The sequence below is a fragment of the Thalia democratica genome, chromosome 6 (genome assembly GCF_965202585.1).
Source record: "Thalia democratica chromosome 6, ktThaDemo2.hap1.1, whole genome shotgun sequence".
In the NCBI taxonomy this organism is placed as follows: domain Eukaryota; kingdom Metazoa; phylum Chordata; class Thaliacea; order Salpida; family Salpidae; genus Thalia; species Thalia democratica.
The window spans coordinates 29,666,227-29,692,436 of record NC_139170.1 but is presented as its reverse complement, the minus strand read 5'-3'; the positions used below and the strand labels follow the sequence as shown (position 1 = coordinate 29,692,436).

General features: G+C 26.8%; 2 protein-coding genes across 3 annotated transcripts; both read right to left on the bottom strand.

Moving 5' to 3' along the window:
- Positions 1-4,026: 4,026 nt before the first annotated feature.
- LOC145838562 (uncharacterized) lies at positions 4,027-18,425 on the bottom strand. 2 transcript variants are annotated; one of them, XM_082946179.1, is made up of 11 exons: positions 18,294-18,425; positions 14,349-14,472; positions 13,149-13,325; positions 12,865-13,001; positions 11,368-11,465; positions 11,081-11,192; positions 7,679-7,815; positions 7,270-7,346; positions 6,822-6,969; positions 5,506-5,560; positions 4,027-4,362 (listed from the first exon to the last, which is right to left on the bottom strand). In XM_082946179.1, exons 1-11 carry the CDS (start codon positions 18,336-18,338, stop codon positions 4,264-4,266), a joined length of 1,209 nt encoding a protein of 402 aa, XP_082802305.1. In that variant the 5' UTR covers positions 18,339-18,425; the 3' UTR covers positions 4,027-4,263. The 2 variants fall into 2 exon arrangements, with proteins under 2 accessions (XP_082802305.1, XP_082802306.1); XM_082946180.1 differs by lacking the exons at positions 11,081-11,192; positions 11,368-11,465.
- Positions 18,426-19,459: 1,034 nt separating this feature from the next.
- Positions 19,460-23,085, bottom strand: LOC145838001 (exportin-5-like). Its single transcript, XM_082945516.1, has one exon. The coding sequence runs from the start codon at positions 23,083-23,085 to the stop codon at positions 19,603-19,605; it is 3,483 nt and encodes a 1,160-aa protein (XP_082801642.1). The 3' UTR covers positions 19,460-19,602.
- Between the last annotated feature and the right edge of the window lie 3,125 nt (positions 23,086-26,210).

The following is a 26,210-nucleotide window of genomic DNA, read 5'->3' as shown; positions in this document are numbered from 1 at the left end:
TTTAAAAGCTTTGTAAATTAAAATAAGTAGATTTAATGAATTTAGTTGGTAGTTTTTGATAGAATAAACAATTAAGATTATGCCATCAGCTGATTTACTATGAAGAAAGATGTTCTTTAACAAAAAAAACATTTATTATAAGTTTATTCTTTGTTGTAACTGGGGTTTTAATTTCGTCAGTGGTTGCCAAATGACGAGTCACCAAGGGGTTTTCATTTTAGAGGTGGGTTTTCTGGCTAATTAAAAGTAAACTTTTAAAGGTGCTGTAATAATTACACATTATGTAACTTACTTGCTCGACTTTCACAAAACAGTTATTGTTGAAAAAGTAAAAGGCGAACAACAACAACTTGTCATTAAAAAATCCATATTTTGTTAACTTGTCTTAGTATGTGCCCGCAGTATTAATAACAAAACAAACATTTTTTTGCAAGTATATGAATAAGTTGTTATGTCGCTTAATGGTACAACATATGTGGCTTATAGACAAAAACACAAAATAATTGTGTACAGTTGGTTGTTTTGTATTTTTTTAAAGGTATATTTTTGTTAAACTAACATAAAAACAGTTCCACTTTTTGATAAATTGTTTATCTTTAATAGATTTTGTAAGAAGTAAATAATCATTTTAAAGACATTATTTATGTAGTGTTATATTGTAAGTTGACAACTAATTTAATTCACCTATTATGCTGTTTATTGAACGAGAAAAAAGCCGCTTAAAATACTTGGCTCTAAGACCTAGTGCACGAATAACCTTTCGCTTATCAAGTCGTACACCGCTGGTATACCTTTTAACGTCTTGTCCAGGAGTAATAGTTTATTTACACATAGTTTTATAAAACATAAATCGCAAAATTAAAAAATGAATTTAACTAGCTATTTCATAAAAAACTTATTTTATTCGTGAAAAACTTGTACTGTATTACTATGTAATATTAAAACTAAATTAACTGATAATTTTGCATTTATAGCGCTTTACCTTACTTTATCACTTTTTTTTTCTTCATAACTGATTTAAACGAATATCAGTTAAGATTTACAACATCATTACAACTCTTGATGCTTAGCGAAATAGTATACATATTTAGTGCTAATATTTTTTAAACATTTTTTCTAACAATGTTAAAAGAAATTATGTAAAATTTAAATAAACAAGAGATGTAGAATGCATTTCAGAAATGTGACAGTATATTTCTTTAAAAATTTGTAATATAAAATTAGCTTAAAATTTTTATTTTTTAATCTTGTATTGTAATTATAATATAAGCAACTACATTGTAATAACTAGCTTCTGTAATGTGAACACGAAAGAACCTTATTAAATAAAAAAGTTATAAATGATAAAATAAAATAAAAATTTTAAAGAAGTAGATTTATAAGTTAAATGTATATGTTCTATTTTTATTGTCACATAATTTACAGCTTTATTAAACCAAAAATAAATGTTAAGCCTATTGAAGAAAATTTTATACCTAAAGAAAAACGATGAACAAAATATTTAAATATTTCATTGCAGTTTACCAGGTTTTAAGCTTAGGTTTTTAGGTTTTAAGTTTACCATATTTTTATGTACTTTTATAAGTCATAAAAAAACTTTAAATACCCGTATAAAAATTTTTAACTCTTCAGAAAACTTTAAATAAACAAATATATCTATACTTGGTAAATAAAAAGTGTATGGACAGGCCAGTTTTGTAGGAAGCGTCATTTTAATAATTAAGTTATAGTTACATTAGAATTTTAAAATAATCAAAATATACCTAACTAAAGTTTAAACAAGAGTAATGAAAATTTAAACGTAAATGCAAACAAAACTAAGTTTTAAGTATGGTTACAATAATCCTAAATTTACTTGGTGCAAAAGTAATGACTCGCACATTTTAAATAAAGCGTAACGGTGAGTTAACCAAAAACTAATTCAATAACTTCAACAAATTTAGCACAATAACCTACATGCTCAGTTGTTCATTAAAGTGTTTGATAATGTAACTAGATATGTAAAAATTTGTTCTTATTTCATTTTATGAGTGTAGGTTTTACAGGCCACTGACCTTGTTTTTTAAATTGAGAATAACAGGAAAACTTGACTTTTCAAAAGCTTTTAGCAGAGTAAATTCATCAAGTAAAACACAAAGAACACAGATGGAGTACTCCTTATTGTCATTTTCATACTAAAATATAACCGCTACTTACCTATCTATTATTGAAAATTGTTACAGGATCACCAACACGGGATTACCACAGAACGAGCTAAAAATAATCTTCTGATATTTCTAAATCTAATTCTTAATTAAAAACGATTCAAAAAACATAACTGAAAACTTTTAAGTTTTTTAACTTATTCCAAAATTCAATTAGACCCTGAAAAACAGATGAATTGCAAAAGCAATATTTTTTAGAAAATAATATTAGCAAAATAAAGCTTTTAGCATTTTTTTCCGTTCTTTTTAATAGAAAGTTTAAATCAAATTCCTGACTTGTTTTCGTAAACCCCTGTTTTTTTCTGACTTTTGTCATTTTTTCTCGTTTTACCTGACTTTTAGACAACCCTGCCAACACACAGAAAAAAAGTGAGTAAGCTTCAATCTGTTTGATTCAGCTGTAACAGTTTTTTTAGGTTTGGGCGCAACTTGGTATCACCTCAAGTTTTTGTTTAATCAACAATTTAAATACCTGCTCCTTTTTGAAAATTCGATTGTACTCCAATGCAGTGGTCATTAAAGTGTACACACTAGTGTACATAGAATTTTTTTTCTGTACACGGAAAAATTAGTAAGGTGAAAAAATGTTTTTAGATGACGCTTGTTTTGTCTACTTCTATGGAAAAAAAGATAATTATAACATAAAATAACCGATCTTAAACCATTATTTATATGCTAAGGCACTTAAAACATTAAAAAGTACTATTTAATAACAATTAGATATTTTTTATAGTCTAATGTGCACAAAATTTATTTTCCAGTTATTTAGTGTGCACAGCTTTTGAAAAGGTTGAAGACCACCGCTTTAATAATTTAATACTTCAACACAATACATTTTTTTCAATTCATTTTTTTTCTTCTTTTACTATTTCAACATAAACACTGCTGATTAGTCAAACTTAATTTCCATTGTATGATTAATACAAAATATTATTTAAAGTTTAATTACTCATGACAAGAAGAACACAATAAAACAAGTTCTCCTCAGCTATTAGTATGATGGCAAGCCTCGAAAACTTATTATATAGTAAGTAGTCCAAGTAGAAAAAAATAAAACTCTCAATTCTATACATGAATAACAATATTGTATAACTATATAGTAAATAAAATATGTACTGCTACTTTTTTAATTTCACATGATTGAAGAAAAGAAAGAATTAACTCATCTAAATGATTAAAGATTTTTATATAGCTTTAATTTCAAAAAATATTATATAACTAGCCTTATAAATTGATAAAGTTAAGAATCAGTAAATTGAGAACTTGTAATTATTATTACCTATATGCAAAAGTTTAGCTAGTATTTTTTTTTATTTAGTTTTTAAAAATTGCATAATCCTTTTTAAAAATCGATAAATAACTTTTTTTTCTAGATGCAGTAGCTATTCTTAATAATACCTAGAACTAAAATCTCCATTTAAACATATAATTTTTGCTTAGAACAAAGAAGCATAACTTAATGATGTTATACTTGTGTAAATGCACTTATTAATTTTAAAGTTAATATCTTTCAACACCATTTACTACTTAAATCGTAATCAATTTAAAACCTAATGAAGAAATGAAACACTTTGAAAACACTTTATTACATAATTTATAACAAAGAGTACTTTTGGAATTAACAATTGGCAGTGAATTCATCTTCATATCTAGTTTTTACCTTTCATATTGTAAAAAAACACAAAAAAATATAGCTTCTTAATTAACCAGAAACTTTGTAACAAATTTGTTTAAAATTAAATAAATTAAGTATACAACTTTAGATTTTAAACGAATGCTTTGAAAATTTGTAAATTTTACTTTAACAAAACTGAAACTGAGCTCCAATTGAAATATTTTAAAAGTATTTTTATAAAAAATTAGGTCAGAATGCAAGATTGAAGAACCACAAAGATAAAAAAAAAATTATAAATATTGAACAAGCTTAAACCTACAACAAGCTTCTCAAAATTAACTATATCAGGTAGATGACGCTAAAAAAAACAAACAATGTTTGAACGAAACTATTTCGCACAAGTTGCAACTTGAAATACTGTAAGAACTTGAAATTTTGTGCTATTCAGGATTCGTCTGAAGATTTCACGTGACGATCCGTCAAAAGCTCTCTCAAGTCCTTCACCGGCTCGCCATTCATCCTCATAATTTTCTTTTCTTTGTGCTGTAAAACGCATAACACCGATTAATATCTATACACAAGTTATTTTGACACAAAATAAAAAACACAATAGAAAGAGCTTGATGAGATTTCTAATATCTAAGGTTCGTTGAAAATTTTATAAACAACTTTTTTGTTGAGTTTGAGTTTTAGAACTTTTTGTTTACTCACCATTTAAAAAATATTGAAAGTAGATAACTATAATTTAAATTATCTTTTTAAAGTTTCATGTAAAAAGATAAGTTTTTAGCTTATATTATGTATTCTCTTCTTACACCTTACTGTAGTTAAAAGTTGTTCTAATTCTTTATGAAATAATTTAGGAGTTAAAACTATGATATTTAATTGTTACAGGTTTTTGGGTGTACCAATAAATGTATCAAACAAAAAGCTGTTTTTAAGGTATAAATGTATAATAATATTTTAACAAAAATTAATTTAATAATATTCTTTAAAATAATTTTTGTTGAATCGAAATTTCAGGTGTAAAGCTTCTTTTTATTAACTTTTTCTATAAAATGCTTAAATTAATTTATCTGTACTAAAAGTTTATTTTGATACTGATTTACTGAAAATATGAGAAAACTATATTTATCAATAAACTATTTTATTTTTATGTGCATACAAGAACTACTTTCTACACTAGTAAACGCAGATACATCTATTATTTACAGGGATGCCAAATTTTCTAAAAACGAATTATTTGGTTAATTTTATTACAAAATTAAACTTAAGTTAAAAAAAAAAACTGTCTCTAATAGTACAACTATGTTTAAGAGATACTGTAAAGCTACTTTAAATGTATTTTTTGATAATTTTTTTTTTAATGTTACAATACTTTTTTGTTATCTTCGTGATATAATATTCGTATCTAATCGAAAATTTATTTCTTTACTTGTAAAATCAGTTTAAAATTTTAGGTTTTTCAACGTTTTATAGTGACTCTTGTTTAAATTCCAGGTTTTTTTTTACCTAAATTTTCAAACCAAGGTTTTTCAAGGATTCCAGGTTTTTTGGCAACCCACTATTTAAAGTATAATATACTCTTTATTGACGAACCTAAATCATAATGAATAGACTGATTTGTTTTATTAAATAAACATTTTTTAGATAATATAATATTAATTCGTGTAAATTTATACGTACCTCTTCATTAGTTCCATTTTCTGTTGTGTGACTCACTGACCTTCTCAAACCTTTTCTATAAAAAATATTTTATAATGCTTAGTTGTCTACAAAATACTTCATTTTCAACTCAGCAACTATTAGTGTCAATTTGTAATATATTTTGTTCTATCAAGCATAAAACTAAACTTACTTTAATAGAAGTTATACAAATTTAAAGTTATAAAATAATATAAGTAAAATTACAAAATTAATACAAAATTAGTTTCAAAACTCGTAAGTTTATTTTAATCCAAAATTAAACGTATGAGAAACACAAATAAACAAAAGTAAATAAAAATATTAATTAAACATAATTAAAGCCAAAACTAACGGTCTGAGTCATTAACTAGCCAGAGTTTATTACTTTTTAAACAATAAAAACATTACTGCTAGTTTTATTCACCTAAAATTCAAATTAAGTTGCATAATCTTTATACCTAAATATAAAGAACAGTTTTTTAAAGCAGCTAGAAAAAGTATTAAGTGCTACAAGTTTTGAAACCTCAAAAAAGCTAAGTTTTTTAAAAATATGTGACTTCACCATTGTGTTAAGTAAACATTTTTTATATTTTAGCTTGTCAATTGTTTTACATGTTCTAATCTTATTTTTAATTTTTGCATACAATAAATTTTGAAGGTTAAGCTGAAGATCACGCTTGTAGCTTAAAGCAGCCTGTGCTATTTTGCATTGAAATGTTTAAAACTAATGATTTACCGGATACACTAACAATATCCGGCTGGACTCAAATTTCTTTTCACTAGTATCCGTAGCCGGCCGGATTCTGATTAAAAAAAGTTGATCCAGCCTGACCTTAATTTTAAAATTAGATCGGGAACCGGTAGATCACTATTTAAATCCAGTATTTTTTTATTAGTTGACAGTTAAAATTGTTTACAGATCGTTTAGAAGAAAAGCCATAACATGAACAAAAGCTAAATAATACCAAGAATTGTTGACTAGTAGAGAGTTTATTCATAAAAGTAGTAAGGACGTAGCTCTGTGCTATATACAGCAGAGTTTTACTGATTTCTATAAAATATTTGTAGAGGTTGAAGATAAATGTATGTTTGTAAAAAACAATAATAAATAGAAGTTGTATTTTTCATTAAAGTTACTTTTTTAAACTTTTTACAAAAATAAAAACATTAGTATAACTTTAATAAAAGCTGAAAAGCTATTGACAGTTCAAATTGAACAGTGATTTTAAATTTATTAATTTTCATTGCAACCAAAACTAGTGCAAAACCAAGAATTTAAAAATATATTTATTCAACTATGGTTGATATTCATGTACCTGACAACTTTCCGATGCTCGTTGTTTTTTGGTGAATTTTTGAAATGGTGCAAGGGCACGCTTTCTTCATCTTCGGGGAAGTCCATTAAGTCGTTTGTCGGATCGCAATTTGAAGCGTGCATCTCGATCGAGTCTTGCGGAAACTTTTCTGCAAAAAAGTTGGGACATTTTGCTAGTGGAGTAGTAAAGAAATTAAATACGTATATAGTTCTAAAGTTGGATAAATATTAAAAAACTGTTTTTTTTTCTAATAGCTGACTAAAAACAGAAAAAAAAAACTGACTTTTGTTTAGACTTACAAAAATAAAAACTTGCCGCAATTTTTGTAACACACTTTATTACATATTCCAGACTTTAAAACTTAATACCAGAATCTTGTTTTTTTTACCAATATTTAATTGTTTTCTAATTAATATCTGCTATAGCCTAAACACAACAAGCAACTTACTGAAACAAAGAGGACATTGGGCCATATTAACTGATAGCGTGAGATCTATTGTCACTTCTGCAACCATGTTCGTCCTTCTGAAGAGTTTATATAAATTGATAAAAGCGTACTTAAAAAAAGTGTGACAATTTTTACAAAAACTTTCAATGAATGTATGTTGCACATTAAAACAAACAAAAATTAAGCACTTTTATAAACTTCTAGTCAATTCATAAGACACAGAACACTTTTGACAAATAACGAAACATTCTTAGAACTTCTCAACTGTACCACCATGTTCTTAACATGGTTAAATTGAAAAATATTTCAAGCAACTAAAGCATTATTTAAATAATAAATAACATTATAACTATTACTGTAATACATTTGATTATTATTATTATTTAAACGAGCATGAGAAGAAGCCTACTTTGCGTGGTGACCATTTGAAGTGGTGGACGAGGTGGTGCAAGTTTCTGTTTTCTGTTTCTTGGGAGGTACTGCCGGGATGACTTGATCATTGTTTGTTTCGTCCGATTTCCGCTTCCACTTGAAGTTCTTAAACGACTGTTTGAAAGTTTTTTTTTGTTTTACAAGGTTTATTTTTGTACAAAATTATTAGGACTGCGTAATATACAAACAACTTTGAAAAGCGGTATATGACAAAAAGTCAAAGGAAAAAGCTGAAGCTATTCTTTGTGCAAACATTGGTACGATTTAAATTTTAATAAAGAGCTCCTAAGCTTATTTATCTTATCATTTAACATTCTAACTTTAAAAAAAGCTTTCTTAGAAAAGTTTTTAGGTTATTTTTTCTAAATTTTCATTAAACATAAATTTTTAACTTATAGCAGTAGTATTTTTGATTAACTAGTCTAAGATTAAAAACAAAATTAATTGACTATTATTCAATAAAAATTAAATTTTGTTTAAGTACCAAAGTCAATCCTAAATGTTCGTTATTTTTTAAAATTTTGACTAAAATTAAAACACTAATCAGGGTTCGTGCGCGAAATTTTTTTCATTTAGCCTGACTGAGAACAATTTAGCCTGACATTTTTTCAAAGTAAGGAAAATCCCCTTTAGAAGTCAATTTAGGTATTGGTAACTACTTGATTACTACTATTGTAGTCTCTGACTTCAACCAGCTTTATCTCAAAAATATTTTGAGCATTAAAAATCTGCAAAAAACAACTCATAGCTTAATTACAACTCAATAAAATAAGACTAAATTGTAAAAAAGGTGATTTGACCCCCTTATACCCCGTGCATTGTCGTGTTTTATTAAAATCTAAAATGAAACGCTTACACGAGTATTAGGTATTAAAACAAGCAAAAATGTTTATTATAGTATTTTGACTAATACTTAAAGTGATACATAATTATAGATCCTAAAATCTAAATAAATACAGTGATTGTTGACGTCGTATCGGATTTAAAAATCTTACACTTAAATAAAAAAAAACCCTTAATGTTTTGTTCTTGTAAAGAAAAATTAATTATACCTAAAATTTGTAATCCCACAAAACTTAGTACTTATATCTTAAAGCTAAGTTTTAGTGTTGTGAATATCTCTTATAACTTTAAACAAACAGTAAAACAAATGAATAAACTGCTAAGAGTTTTAATCTAAAAAGTATTTGGTATAGTGCCTTTAAATTAGAAATTAAAACAGTGCAACTAACTAAGCTCTGAAAAACATAGCTGACGTAAACAAATTCAAACAAACAGCTAAGTTGTTGAACTAAATTGTAATGTTAAACTGTATTTTTTTTATGAAGTTTCATAATTATGACGTATATAATCTACTCAAAACAAAATAATGAAGATTCTTAAAAACTTTTTAGATATTCAACAAAAGGTCTTAAGCATTTATATTTACAAATATTGACTGATTTTGTCTTTAATAACTAAATCTTTGTTTAGAAATATATTCACATTTCAATTTGATCTTAAAAAGATTTCTCAATTTTTTCTAATCAAAAATTTTCAAGCATTTGAACTGAGAAAAACTGAGATTCTCAAACTTTAAAATAAAAAAACTGATTTAGCCTGACGTTTTTCAACTTTTTTCAAAAAAACTGATTTAGCCTGACGCGCACGAACCCTGCACTAATATTTTTCTTTAACTCTAAAAAATTAAAACTTACAAATAGTTAAAGAACTAACTATATATAACTATATATATAAACACTAACTAGTATAGAATTCAGTTTTAAAAATAAAGCATTGTTACTATATAATTTTTATTTGTTTTAAACATATTTCCTAAAACCCATTATCCAGTATTTTATATAAAGTACAGCCTCGCTAATCCGGCCGGTTTCAGTTGAGATGTAGATTTAACTAATTCTTGTCTACTTGAACTGCTTGACCCTCCGGAAGGAACTACGAACAGCGACTTTTGAAGATAAAATCACATTCACAGACGATGGTATCTAAAACTAAATCAGCAATAAAACGGTCATGGGCATGAGAGCACGGACAAGCAAGGAAATTATGACCACTCAGCCTTTTATCGTTTTCAACTAGTCACACCAAAAATTGTTTCACAACTTGTTCAACTCCGTGAGTTTTCTGCTTTAAAACGAGAAAGCACTATCAAATAAACCTCCATTCTTTCCTTTCTCAACAAAAATTTTGATATAAGTTAATTGTCTACGGTGTTTGTTGTTTGATAAATGAATTTTAAGCCTCATCAAGTTATGTTTCGCTTGCTTTTGTCTGTTTTAATTGTTTGTTCGGTAAAAAAATTCAATTTACAAAAGAAAATTAGTGTGCGTTTTATTATATGCTTTCCATAAATAAAATATTTAGATCATTGAAAAAGTATTTTTGTTCTTATTCGGCCAAGTACTAATCCGGACATTACTACAAAAAAGTTTGCCCAACAGGACCGAATTAGCGAGTATGCACGGTACTTAATTTTTTTAATTTTACTTTCTTTATTCTTTAAAGCGCTTATGTTAAGTTATGAAACAAAAGTCAGCTTTGAACTGCAAAAAATAATAGTTTTTTTAATAAACTTGTATATCTGATATCTCTCTTGATTAGCATTTGTCTACTTTGTTTTTGTGACTAGTTGAAGGGTGTTACTTTTCAATACTAAACCTCTGAAAAGGCACAGCTACAGCTATACGCTGTACTGAAGGCTGAAAGAAAATATTGTTTTTATTTGAAATCTAATTTAAGTAAATCGATCGTCTATTCTGCAGGAATGCTTGTACTACTTTGTGTTTTCAGCATTAAAAACCAAGAGCTTGTAAACAAATAATCCAGAATTGCACTGATGACACTTTTGCATAGAATTTTCTTTGATTAGGTTTTAAAGTAAATAATCAAAGTGTTAGTTTTTGGGTCAAGTTTTAGGAAGCAACTTTACATAGTTAACTTTTTAATTTGTTTTGAAAAAAAAGTTTAAAAATAGTTATTACAACATCTATTAAATATTTTTGGTTGCAAAGATCTAAATTGTAACTTATGAAAGACCAAGTATCAAGTTTTGTATAAATTCCAGGCATCCAAGTGGACCATTACCTGCAAAGGGACTACAGGGGAGTGTAAGACCATAATTTAAAACTTATACAAGATGTTCTGGAGTTCATGATAAAAAGCTAAAAAAAATCTTAAGCGTATTAGCATTAGTTTTTTGAGAGAGAGGGCAATAACTATTTTAATTTCTTAAAAGAGATTTTATTTAAAAAGGTTGGGAAAACCTAGTTTAAATTGTGTTATAGTAATATCATTTTTTCAACATACTTGATATCGATTAAAGTAAATTATTATGCTTAGCACACAGGTAAAACTAACAAAATAAACTATTTCAACCTACTTCGTTAATTTTCACTTTCGTCATGCTGATCATTTTTTGTGCTCTCGTTTGAAAATTTGTTTTTGTTATTTTGTCGAGGCCAGTTTTTTTCTTAAGACTCTTTATGATGTCACTGAGTAATAATGTAGGTGAAAACCAAAAAAAAATCCTGGCTAAAAAACAAAAATTTATAACAATAAATTTTAATGAATAAACAACTTTCATAATGCACAAAAGTACTATTGTAGTAAAAACATATTAAAATTTTCATGCTTTTTATTAATTTCATACTGATTTTTTAAACTTACAACTTGGATACTTTGTTTCTTGTGTTTTCTACTTTTTTAGACTGTTTAGCCTTATTTTCGCCATTCAATAGTTTTATTAAACCTCCGTTGTTTTCAAACTATAATTATTTTATAAATAGTTTGTTTCATTTTATTAGCAAAGACAAAAGGTAGAAAAGCAGTTCAGTTAACTACTTTATTAAGCTTCAATCATAAACAAATGATTTTTTACAAAAAGATTTACAGTTTATACCTTAACGATTCTTTTTAACATCAATTAATACAATGTATTGGTCATGCAAAAGTGTCACTAGTGCGATTCTGAATTTTTTTTTTGAAAAACAAACAAGCAAAAATTATATCTTCTCAAAATATTGTTTTTTTTTAGTACATCATACGCTGTTTTTTTTTTCGTCACAGACAGCAGAACTAAACAAGTATTTACCAAGTAGATAAGACTAAGTTTTTCTAAAACCGAAAAAAAAAATTACGAGTAAACGTTTTGAAAATATCATTACAGTTTACTTTTGCTTTTATAACAATAATTTGCCATGTGTAAATTTTATATGGCTATTATGTACTTAAATTTCAATTTGATAATTAAACTTTATGTAACTTAAATTAGTACACAGTCTTGTGTGTTTTCTTTGCAAATTAAGCATTTATTTAACGCATTCAATTTCATGAGCTTTCAGTGCATTTAATACAAAAGTTCAAAAACTTGCTTTTGTTATGTATAACTTGAATTAAAGCAGCTAATAAAGTATGAACAGCATTAAAGACACATAAGGATTGTTTAAATAAATGACACTTTGTCTACACAACTTCATACAATAAAAACTAAGCATGTTGAAAATTCTAACACTGATACCACAACCAAGTAGTTTTTGTTATACTTATTTTATACTAAGGACATAGCTTGGTTCAGATTGTTTTTATTGAATCTTATGTTTAGCTTTAGAAAAAATTACGAATTTTCTCGATTATATAGTTTTCAATTTATTTTTGAGACAAATCCAATTTTCTATAAATTTCTTTGTTCAAGCTAAAACTTTTTTTTCATAGTTTTCAAGAATTATTACCTTAAGTTTTATAAAATGAGCCTTGAAAAATTTTAACGTATTGTAACAATTAAAAACATTAAAAGTAAGAATTTTCTTAGCAAAGCTGAAAAAGGATTTTCTCTCAAATTTAACTTGTATTCAAAAATACCATCACATTAAATAAGCATTTAATAAAAATGAAAGTTTAAAATAATTGCTAAAATTTGGTAAAAATGTAATAAAACATTCGCGTATCTAGTTTGTTGCATATAAAAGGAAACTATTAAATTCTCCAACTTAGCAATTTTGTGTCTAAAAACAATTTTGGAACTTTGAATACATTGAAATGCAAATGGTAGAAAGTTTATTAAATAAAACAATTGTAAAAAATATTTGCGGCTGGTATGGTTTTAAAATTAAAAATTCTTCAGAATAAAAACCAGTGTTTAAAACTATTGAAACTTTCAAAACTTACGTTTTTTTCTTCCTTTGTTTGTCCAAGAACTTCAATAGACTGGAGCCCCATCTTTTTACACTTTTTATTGCAGGTACTAAAGCTAATCTTGATCGTGTTAAATTCTAACTCAGTCTTAAATTCTGCTTTGAAGTTGTCTGCAATTTTAGTCGAGTTACAACCATTATGCACAAACAAAACAGAATAACTTCAATTGGTTGCCTAAAATAACTTCCAAAATGACCATGGGTAGAGGCTTTAAAAAAAAATTTTCCACAACATTTTAAAAGTAAAAATATTATTACCTGATACAAAACTGCAAGGCTTGGCGGAAGGGACCGAATCGGTTTTTTCTAGAGCGAAGGTCACCTTCAGCAGGATGGAGCCCTCCTTTTTGCTTTCTATTATGTCTTGCATCTCGTGAGAAGCCTTCGGTTCCGTGTTGAAGCATTCAACCCACAACGTTGTAATGTTGATTTGGGCTGGAAAATGTAAAAAGCTGTTTTAGTGTGTGTAAGAAGTTCGTAAAATAATTAAAAGTGCATTGATATTCACACTACATTGAAGATCTATATAACGCAGTGGGTTTAAAATGCGGTAATAGATTATAGAACAAAAATATAGCACATACGTGATTGAATTGAATTTCTTGTTTTCAAAACTGTTTTTTTTTTTCGAGCATTTCAGAAGTTATTAAAGTTCAGATGTAACAAATATTTTAGATTTCCAGCTCAAAATTAGATAGAATTTATCTAAAATTTTGTCAACTTAAAAAACTAAACAAAATACTTAAACTACTTTTCATCTAATATTTTTATCATGTTTTAAATATAGTATAGTGTCTATCAAAAAATAGGAATAGTTTTTCGAAAACTAAATGTTAATAACTTTTTATTTTAATTTTAAAAACTGCATAAAAAAAATTAAAAAATTAAACAATTATTATTTAAAACTTTATTTACAGTAATATTAAAAAATATTTTACCGCTTAGGAATTAAGAATTTTTTGTATTATATGTGTTTTAGCCTGTGAAAATAACTAAGTGAGGCGTTTTGAGTTATATGATCCTTAGTATTCCCTTAATTGCTCTAAAAACATCCAGAATTTTTGAAAAAAAAATTAACCAAAAAAATGTTTAAAATATTAGAGGTTTCAAAATCTTAGGTTATTTTTTAATAATAAAAATATACCATATCACATAACAAAGGTATAAAAAAAGATATACAATAAGTGTAGTATAGGAAATTTAGTGTAGTTGTTGTATGCTTTTATTTCAAAAAAAAAGTTAAGAAATACTTTGGGTAGGTTTTAATCAGAAAACTAATAAAATTAAACGCACCTAAACTCACATAACTTCTGAAACACTTTGAAGCAGAAAAGAAGCAAAAGTAGTTTTGAAAAGAAAAAACCCGTAGTTTATAATACATAAATTCTAAGTTGAAATTTCTAGTCACTAAAAAAGCCAGAATACACTTTGCATATGAGATTTTGTGATTTAACTTACCAAAACTTATCTGAGATATTTTGATCTGCTTTTTAAGCTTTAGGATTATAAATTCTGTTTTTTGTTCACCTTCAGTTAAAATTTTAAAGTTGTCATCCAAACTGTCCTGGTGATGTTCTTCATCCTGAAAGTTTTTTTCAATTCATCATTTATTTCTATGTTAAAGAAAAATGAGAAGATAACTACTTTTCAGTAGTATTTTTTACTTAATTAAGTTTTAAAATTAAATAAACTATTTGTAATATTAGCTTCGGCAAAATAGTAGTATCATTTAAGTTACAAGCTAACTTTAAATAGCTTTGAAACTCTAATTTTTAGTAACAAAATTAAGAAAAAAGTTATTAAAATTTTAAAATTATATGTTAAAACAAACATTAAAACAAACAAATATTTATTTTTAACATAAAAAAATTTTTGTTTCAAAATAACTGAATTAGATTTTTCAAATTTGTAAATTTATTTCAAACTAATAAATTTATTGAAAACTTTTTATGAAAACCTAGCTTTACACACATATGTTTTAGTACTTACATTAAACATCTTGGGTTTTTTTCTAAAACCACATACACATTACTAATGTTTTTATTACTTTAAGACAAAACTAATTGTATTTAGAAAACATGCTACTTAAGTATTTTTACTTCAGTAACTTTCTATTTGTGTAAATTTAAGTTTACATTTCAGTGTACCATTTCAATCACATATTTTTGAATTCGAACTGATACTTATCATAACCAGTAAATAGAAAAGATTATTTTTAATGCATCATGTTTAACCTTATACAACAATTAATTTTTAGTTCAGGGTTTCCCAAATGGGTTGATATTACCCACTTTAATACCTTTTTACCTATAATCCTTTTTTGATTTTTGAGCTAAATACTTCAATGCAAAAGAAAAATATTTAAAAAAAACATTTCATAAAAAGTTTTAAATTGTTCACTAATTCGATTTTTTTTTTAATTGAAAACTTGTGTTTAAAAATTCCTAAAAAACTGTTTTATTACTTCTTATAACTTAATAAAAAAACATTTACACCAAACTATCATACGCACAATTATGTTTAAAAAAAAATCCAGGATAAAAGTGATCCTTATTTGTTCAATTTCCGGGACTCTTCAGGATTTTTATAAAAAATATTAAACTCAATGATAGTTTTGAAGCTAAACGAACTTTTGCCATGCTGCATCACCCATCAGAATTATAAGTTGTTTTAGACTAGTCTTAAACTTTTTATATAAATGTATATATGCACATGTTTAGACGGGAAAGTGAGCTAAAAGTATTTTTTAATAAAATGGATGTAAAAGTAAAGTTTATGAAAACTGCAAGTAATGTCAATAGCTTTCTGAATATTTTACACCGATTTATACCCAAATACAAGAGCATAACATTTCAATTTTGAAAATTAAAATTTCAAAAATTTCAAATAAACTATGTACTATCTCTATAATTTTTAGGACCATAATCTTTTTTAATAAGATTTTCCAGCACATTTTCATTTCAATTTTAAGCTATTTTTTGAGACTTGAGAAAATAAATTTCTAAAGTTACTGAAATTTTTAGTTGTTCTTAGCAACTATGAATCTTTTTTTTTTATAAATTTTCTACCATCATAATATTTTTCAAGTGATCCTTTTTAATATTCAATAATTCCTTTTGAAAACCTTATACAAACTTGAATTGTTGTGTAACCCCAAAATACTATTCGCCTCAACAATTGAAACAGTTTTTTATCCCTGTTATCTGAAATAAATTTATTAAAACTAATATGTTTTTATGATAACAAATTTTCACAGTACTCTTTCTTTAATAAACTCTTTCTTTATGTATTAGTAGCAACTGATTAAGTTTACATTTTGAATATTTATAAATTTTTTTGTTTGTATTTGCAAATTGAGTATTTTATTCACTACCAGGTTTCGGTGGAAATAAAATTACAATCTTGCCAAGTGTAATAATATAGTTAATTTAAAATATTATACCAATTTAGAGAGATACAAATTGTAGATTTATAGTTATAAAATAATTTTGACATTGTTTCGACTTTTCATAAGTCATTTTCAAACAAAAAGCTGTGTAAAATAACTAAAAATTAGTGTTAAAACAACTAAATGTACAAGATAACTTAAATAATAAGATATATATCTATCAGTTATATAACAAAATTATAAACTACAGTACAATTACCGTTTACATAAGTTTTTAAATACAGGATTGCCACTTGTTTTTTCAAAAAATTTTCCTCCAAATTTCTTCCATATTTTTATAAGTACACATTTTTGGGTCTATTTTTAGTTTAAAGTTAAGTTTAAGGTAAGAAACTGTGTTAAATAGTATAAAAACATTGAAAAGATGCTGTAAAGGTAGTTTAAATATGTTTTTTAATAAAACAATTTTTTGATGATAACAAATTTTTTTATTTATATGATAGATTTTTTGAGTCAAATCTAAATTTTACTACTGAAAATGTGAAAATTGTTGAAATTCCAGTTTTATTCAGTTTTTTTTTTTGCCTAAATTGTCGAATTCCTGGTTTTTCTAGGATTCCAGGTAAAGTGGCAACTCTGTATATATTGTTATAAGGAAAATATACATAACTAGTCGAAAATTCTTAGTGTGTGGGTAATACCCGATTTATTTAATTGTTTGTTCAAAATTGAATTATGACTTTAATTAAAATAGTTTTGCTGTTCAGGGTCTCAAATTTGTATATACATTCTTTTAAAATACCAAAATTGTTAACAGTTATTCTTTCATCTTTAAAATATTACATTTACTAATGTGGTCAGATACAGCTGTTTTACCTTTTAGATTTACCTCTTTCTATCAGTGGTCTTGATGTATATCCAATGTATTGGATTTTATATTATTATTTTTTGCAGCTTTTTATTTGAAAATGACTAACGAAAAGTCAAAACAATGTCAAAATTATTTAATAAACTATAAATCTACAATGTGTATCTCTCTAAATTGGTATTTATAACTCCAACATCCCCTCCTGTGTTTTATAATATTATACTTGACAATCTCTTAATTATTTTTTTGCCACCAAAACTTGTTAGTGAATAAAATACTCAACTTACACTAGTATTATTATCTAATTACAGTAAATTGAGCAATATTTTTAGTTAAGACAATTAGTCGTATATGTTTATATACGGAAAAAATTACAAAAAGTAGAAACAGAAAAACACACTAATGTTACACTAATAAACATTAACCAAGTATCGCTTATCTGTAAGTACTTTTCAACGTCATCTAAAGCGAAAAACTTAGTTTGTGATAATCTATTAAATGAAGTAGATTATGTTAATCTTGAACTGTTTGTATAAATATTGTTATATTATACAAAACATAGCTGTAAGTTATATTATATATAAATATAGCCGTAAGTTACAAGATGAACAAATTACACTCATTTACTTATATTATACTTTTATTACAAACTTTTAACACATTAAAAAATTACTAAAAGTATTAGTTTTTTTAACAAAAAACTTAAGAGAATACCTCACTATTATTAAAGATTGAAAAAAAAAGAATTGATACTATTATTCTGTGTTTTACTCCTTGCTAAATTTTTGATTAAGAAAATAAAGATGTTTTACTCTGCATAGTACAGTTGGTGTAAATGAAGTAGCTACTTTTTACTAGGAAAATATTTATTAGGAGCTAGCTAGATTATAAATTATTTGGTAGTGTAAATGATAAAGTTGCCTAAATCAGTTAAAATTACCTACTTTGAGATAAGTTATACACAACATTAAGTAGTAAACAAAGCTGAACTATTGAAAACAGTTTCAAATACTTTACTATAATACTCTGTTGTGGGTTCCAAACACTAAGTTTTTAGTTTAAGACAATACTAACTAAGTTCATTTTCAAAAAATGACTGGGCTAAAGACTTAATTAGATTTTTATAAATATACAAAACAGTACTCACGTAAGATGTAGCGAACAAAACTTCTTTCAGCTGGTTCATGGCCATTTAAAATATTAAAATAAGAACTGAAGTAGACAAAACAAGCTTCAGTCAAAAATAACAAGTTATTTAATATAAACTTGTGAATATAACAATTTCCATAAAAGCTAAAATAAATTTACAAGTACCTAAAGATGCTAAGAATAATTAAACTAGTTGACTTTTATCCTAGATTTGAAAATATTTTCTAACAACATTTAGATTAAATAAAACAAAGAAAAAAATAAGGGTATAGGGTTTCTAATTTGAAATTTTTTAACAAATTTATTTGTCATGTATATAATTATGTTAGATTCAGTTTCTACGATTCTAAACTTTTGAGTTATACAAGTACCTCTAGAGTAAGAATCTTAATAAGTACAAAATAGATAAATGGGGCTAAAAAAATAAAAAAATTAAATTGAATTTTTACAGAATTTTTTATAATTTTAACTATAATAAAAGATTTTATAAATTTCTGTAACACAATTTAAATAGAAAGCTTTAATTATATACAAAAAATTAACTAAAAGAGTAACATTTTTATACTCTGCAATGTAAAGCTTAAACTTTCTAATCATATAATCAAAAGTTTTTAAATTTAATAAGAAGTCACTTTAAAACCTTGAAAAATTGTTATTAAAATCAAACAAATAGTAAAAAAACTATAAAAAATATGGTTTGTGTAAACTATACTGTACATATATAAGGAATAAACCCCATGCCCTTTAAAAGTTAATTTAAAATGTTATTACAATAAAATAAATAAATAAAAATTCATAGATATTTAGTTCATGAGAAAGATAAAACTCTATATAGATTTTTTTATAACTGAACTAATTTTTTTTGTTTAACACTAAGAAGTAAAACCAAATAAAGTTATAAAACTGTTTACTACAAAAAGTATATAGCTAAATATCAATCTCGAATTTTCAATATAGTAATCAAAAAGTATTTGTACTTTTACCACTTTGCAAACAATGTGAATAAAAGCTTTTAGAATGATTGTAAAGAATATTTTACTTATTATATTTACAACATTTAAACTATTATAACTATCTATGTTTACTCATTATAATTAAATCAGCTTACTATGCTATAATATAATAAAATATTCAAAATATAACTTTTATAACATTAAAGCATTGTTTCTGTTTACGTTAAAATTTAGACATAATTTAATAAGACAATAAAAGTTTTAAAAAATAATAAAATGAAAACATTTGCTGTATATAAAAATTTATTATTTTCATGAATTTCAAACTAATAGTGTTTTTAACTTTCTAAAGTGTCACTTTTCCGGCTGAAAAAGTAGTGCAATACCATTAACAGCGTCTGGATCATTTCTCACTCTCTTTTTCTGACACAAAACATTCATAGCCCCATAATTATTCATTCCTGGCATTTCTTTAAACCTTTCGCTGACATGCTTTTCAACAATTGGAATCAGCAACTTCTTCAGCTCAAGTTTTCTCTTTTTCAGATTCATCTTTTCAAAGTTGCTAAAAAATTTGTTTATGTTACTTTGAAACTGTGGCACTGCCAAATTGAATATCTCTTTAAGAGCAAAGCAGTGCGACTCCGCAAACCTAGTAACCACGGCAACAATGAGAGGAAACAGGGCCTGATCCCCCTGCACATTGTTACCGTGTTTGTTGTAACCTTTAAAAAGTGCAAGAAGCAACTCTTTCACTTGGTCATCAGGCAGGCGCGTTGTTGATATTTTGAAGGCCAGCTTCAGCGTTGGTGTTATCAAAGTTGCTGCCTTGCAGCTGGTCACACTGTCGGACCATGACAGGGCAAGCAGAGCAGTTTTTTGAATTTCTTGACCCGCTCCCGTTTGTGCTATGACAGTTCCAAACTCGGTCAGTTGGGCAACTGGCAAAGCGCTGACCGATTCAGTGTATTTGTCTTTGACATTTGACTTTGAAGGTCGGGATGGGGGATTTTTGTTGACGCTGAGTGACAGTAAAAAGTCAATATATTCTCTGCTCAGCACGCGCAGCTGTTCTTCTTCAAAAATTTCCATTGCCACTTTTTCATCATCCTCGTTGTGTTCTACGTTGTTACCTTGCAATCGAGACTGCTGTTTTTCAGCATAATTTTCCCACTCTGGCTGCAGTCTTTGCACCATGAAAATGCAAAAATCTTGCAATATTGGCAATGCAACGTCTGTCAAATAGTCCCGTGGACAGGATTTAACAAAGTCAACCAAAAACTGCCTCATAAGACTTTTCAATTGAGATTTTGGGATAAACTCAATTTTTGAGAGAACTTTTGAAATAACTATTTCCTTAATACTATTTAGTTTATAGAAGTTTGATCTCAAACAGGGTCCTAAAACTCCAAGAAACATGTAACACTGATCACTACTACGATATAAAAAGGTTTGCAGGACATCAGATTTAGCACTACTATTTTTATCTGTCTGATCATAGCTGTGATAGGGTAGATTATTTGATACAGACTGTAAAACATTCTTTGATTGTGGCTTGCTTTCTTTTAAAGCAGAATGATACTCTTCACATATTAAATGTTTAACGTTTGGTGACCAGCACGAAGACAGATAGCTTGTTATTGAAACGCATCTGTTGATTGATTCAAAAACTTCATTGCTCAGACAAGTTAATTTTTCATCTGATTTTTTGTTGAAACAATTTATTGTTTCTTTTGCTCTTTTTAATAAGCTAGTTATTAAGGTCAGGTTGTGATGAATTCTGGTTCTAAATTCTTTTTCAAATGACTCATTAGATTCATCAGAAGATGGAGTTGAAAATCCACAAGCCTTAACAAAGTTTTCCACAGAAGTTAAGCCATCTAAAAAGCGTTTGTTATTTAGGTTTTCAAAACTTCTGATGCCTTCTGAAATAATTTGCTTTTGAACAAGAGAGTTGTCTTTAAACTGGGAACTAATTAATACTAAACATTCTAACAATGAGGTGTTTTCATAAACTGTCAATTTGTTATCATTGTAAAGTTTACTAGTTATATTCCTAAATTCCTCTAAAAATGGTAAAAACTTAGAAGATCTATTCTTTGATAGTTTAACTAAAACAGCACAGGCATGTCTTCTAAGTTCTTTTCTTTTACTATCATGTTTGCCATATTCAACATTTAAAATTTCAAAAACATAGTTCAAAATAATTTTTACAAAACCAGTTGAGTTTTCAGACAAAATTAACATGTCAACCAGCTTGTACACTACAATCAATAAGTGCTGGCAACAAAGAGGGTCTTGAACTCTTATGGGCAAATAAGCTTTTAACAAGTTTTGTGCTTTCATAAATGGTAAACCTTCGGCTTTGCCTTCTTCTTCAATTACTGAAACTGCCCATGGTAGACCATTTTCAAAGAAAAAAGAAACCATTTCTAAATCTGCTATAGGATGCTGTTGGCTATGAATGTCTTTAAACTTTGACATTGCAAACTCTAGGCAACATTCAATTGCTTTTTCTGGTATCCTTTTTACACACAGCTTGCAAAGATCTTGTAGTCCTATCTTATGTCTTTTATAATTAGAAGCTAATTGATCTTCATCAACTACTTCAAGCTCTTCAAGATCTTTAAAACTACTACCATCAGTTTTAGTAACTACCTGTTCAGCAATTGCCTGTAAAATACTAAAAGCAAGATCTATCACTAAACTATTACTTTTCAAATTTGAACTTCTAAGAATAGTTTGTAAGGAGCTGATGGCAATGAGAGAAACAAACTTACTAGGAATGCTAAAATACCAATACATTAGCTGAAATAAAGAACTATAAGGATTTAAACATTTTATACCTTCGTTTGGCAAACAATTTTCATTATAGGTGTCTGCAATTACAGAACTTAAATTAAAAAGAAACTCTCCAAGCTTGCATAAAAACGTCAAATTTGAACTATCAGGATTGTTTGCAGCAACAGTAGCAGCTTGTTGATATTTTTCAACGTATGAGCTTTCACACAACTTAAGAAGTACCAGCTTTTCACTTGGCTTTCCTTTGCGACAAGTTAATGTTTCTAGGCACTGAGCAGCATATAACTTAAAATCATCATACAAAAGCATATTTGACAAAATCTTGTAAAGCAAATGATCATCTTTTGTAAAACTGCTTAGCCTAACCCACTCTAGAAACCCATTGACTGTTTTCAAAGCGACTTCAATAGTACCTGCAAGACTTTTATTTGACTCAAACCGTACAAAAAAGTCTTGAAGAACATTTGTTAGCAACTCTATCAATTTATCAGTGGCCAAAGACAAAGCCTGCTTCAAATCTTTCAGCCTGGCATTCAGGGACACATTTCCTTCAAACAAATACACATCTTCGCTCAAGTTGAGCAACATTTGCAAGGCAATCTCAACGCTGCACTTGTTGTCGCTCAAAACAAAGTTTTGGATTACCTCTTCCAGCATAGTGGGCCAGGCTTGCGGCCAAGTGTGCTTCACCACTTCTGTGAGAATGGAGGAGAGGGAACTAAAAAAATATTTGGGCACATCTGTGGACATGCTGGCAATTAAATTCATCAAAACTTCTTTTATTTCTGTTTTTTCCTGCTCACTCAAGCTCGTCCATTTTATTTTCACTTGGTGTTTCAGCAGCTCGAGGCCAAAATATTTCAGTTGGTGATCAGCCTGTGCACTTTTTACTAAGTAGAGACTGACACTGGTGCACTGTGGGCTGTTTTTAATTGAATTACAATACTCTATAGCCTGTTTTCTTTGGTCGTTAGTAATCATGGGGTCCATTGTAGCTTTTATAGCCATGGAAATTTTATTCAAGTCAAAATTCATTTTAGTTTTATTTACAATAGTCTAGAAAAAAAAAATTGTTAGCTGCTAAAGTTACATAAAATAGAACAACAGAATATAAAACACGTTACATGTTTAAAATTGAAGCTTATTATATTAAGTGAATTTGAACCTGATTGAAATTTTGTTATATAAATATCTCTCATTTTCGAACACATAAATATACTAACAAATTAATTTATCACAACAAGGTGTATTAATAATTCAATCTTATGATGGTACTTTAAGTAAAATTACAGTTAAAAAAAAATAAGTAAAAAAATATTTAAGAATTTCATTTAAACAAAATGATACATTGATTACCATCTTTTATTTATAACATACTATAGAATAAGAGCATAAAATTACTATTATGTTAAAAAATATTATAATTAAATCTACATTTGAGCAACATGAAATTAAAAAACCATTGTTTTACTATTATAAAAATACTATTCTAAAGTGATAAAACTTTTAATTTATTTTATTAATAGTTTAAAAGTATGGATGGATCGGAAAAAAAAGTCCTCAGTGGGCCAGAGCATTTCGAGTTAGTGATCTACCGGATTCAGCTGGATCTGTTTTTAAGATCCGGGTCCTAATTTGAAAATAGAATCCTGATCCGACTATCTAAACACTAAGTTTAGACAAAGATCCGGATTCAAATGGAAGCTAATTTGAAAAAGATTTGGATCCGGCTGGATGCTAATTGATCAAGTATTTCAGAATTTTGAATTAATATATTAATTACCAAGGTTCTCAAGTATGAAATTTTGTGTTAATTTTTATTAAGTATTCATAACTCTATATTTATTATAACTCTGGACCAAATTAATACTAGTTAGTCTTATAAAAACAGTAACTTAGTTACTGTAAAATACTCAAGCCTAATATTTCAAGTTAAAACATTAAAAAATTGTTAACTATTCGAAATTATCTAACTTTGGCAATTCTTGGCTGGAGTTTTCATTAATAATATTATTCAGAAGTTAACTAACATTACAAAATTGAACTACTACATTTTAATTTAAACAAACTAATAAAGATTCATTACATATTTTTGCACGTATAAAAGAAACAAAACAACAAATAATTCTGATATAATAAACAGTTTTACCATAAAAAGCCAAAAAAATAAAATTAAAAAATATTGATGAAACACCTAAAGTTAATCATATATTACAATTATTTAAATCTAGTTGCATGACAGCTTGGGAAAATCTGCAAGTGCACTGAAATACAGATTAGATTTAAAATTAGCTTACCCTTATTAATGTTTATGGTTGAAAATGTTTGTTTTCAAATGCATGAAGTCTCAAACAAAACAACTAGTTTCATGGTCATATTTTGAAGTTGACAAACTTTGGCTCGTTCAATAATACATAAAAATCTATTTAAAAATCTACTAAAAACAACGAAAATTATATTTTTAATTTAAATTTTCATATCAATATATTTAAAAAACAGTTAAACTTGGATAAAAAAACTTTAGGCTTAAAATTCTAGTACTTTTACTTTCAAAATATCAAACAGTAATGATTAACTTATGAAACTTAACTAAGTTCTGTACTTTTAAAGATAATATTATCAAACAATTCATCTAAAATACTTTTATAAAAGTAGTAACATAAAATAACAAAATACTAAAATAAAAAAAGGATTAGTTTATAGTTTAACATGATAACCATATTAATTTATTAGACTTTTAGGTTAAGATTAGTTTCACTTAAGAAAATAGTACTAAACGAAAAAATAACATATAAAACTGTCATATTATATTTTAAATGTAAAGTTCAAAGAGTTTAGACATTTGTGGATCATCAAAGTTTTTAACAAGTTGTTTAAAATCTTGAATTATATTCGAAGTAGATATTCTCAGTAATGACTGCAGATTGGTATCAGTAAGATTTGAACGCAGCTAACTTTTGTTTATATACATGGTTGAGAATGTTTGTTTGCAAATATATGTAGACCCAAACAGAACAAGTAACTTCATTGCCATCTTTTTTAAATTAACAAACTTTGACTTGTTAAATAGGGCGTAAAACCTGTCAAACTTTTAAGGTTTGAATTTTTTAGTGTACTGTCACATTGAAGTTTAGCAGTTCTAACTGTATATTGCTAGGTGCATTTTTGGTGTCAAACGTCAATTATGATGACATATTATCAAATTCTTCTATTAGTTGTTGAAAGTCTGCAAAACGACGACCAAACTCATTATCAAGTAAAACTATTGTCATCAGTTGGTCATCACTAAACTTAACCATATAATTAATCAAAAGTAATAAATAAATCAATAGCAGAAAAGAGTGTAAATTGTAGTCTCAACTTAAAATATTTTATTAAAATTTAATGTTGATCAGTTGGACTTAAAATAATTGTCAATGCTTAAAAAGATTCTTTTTTACTTTTCTAAACAAGTATAAAAAAAACTCACTACACATCTGGGAAAGACAGCAATTTTTAACATGTCCATTTTTTATGAAAAGGTAAGATCATCAAAGTTAGTTCAGCAAACAATTGTTTTTGGATAATTTAAGAAAGGATTACTTCAACTGACTTGAAACAGAAAAAGATACTTTAACAAAAGAGTGGTTTTATCACCACAAATATAAAAAGGCAATTTTACAAACGTTTTCAGGATCAAAGTTTACACTTTTGTTTTATAAAAATAATTCTTAAAAAGTTTTTTGAAAGTTTTGTAATATTTACATTGGTTGGCCGGATTTCATATAAATTTTGAAAATTCTTAGCGGGCTGGATCATCTACTCGCGGGCCGGATCAATTTTGTCTGAGGGCCGGATTCCATTTAAATTTAAAAAAGGTTTTGGGGCCGGTCATTTTCACTTTGCGGGCCGGATCCGGCCCGCGGGCCGTACGTTGCCCACCCCTAGATAGCAGGTAGTACTTCACATTTTGTGACAACCCAGGTTCGAATCCTGGTTACAACACTTTTTTTTTAACTTTTTATTACCAAAGTTGTATATTTTATAATTAGTTATAGTTATGATTTTATTTGATCTTAACTTTAAAATATTTTGTTTAAAAGTTTCAGAGAAAATATCTTTTACTTCTTTAAAACTCTGTATTAAACATACCAGCTACACAACTTATATTTGATATTACT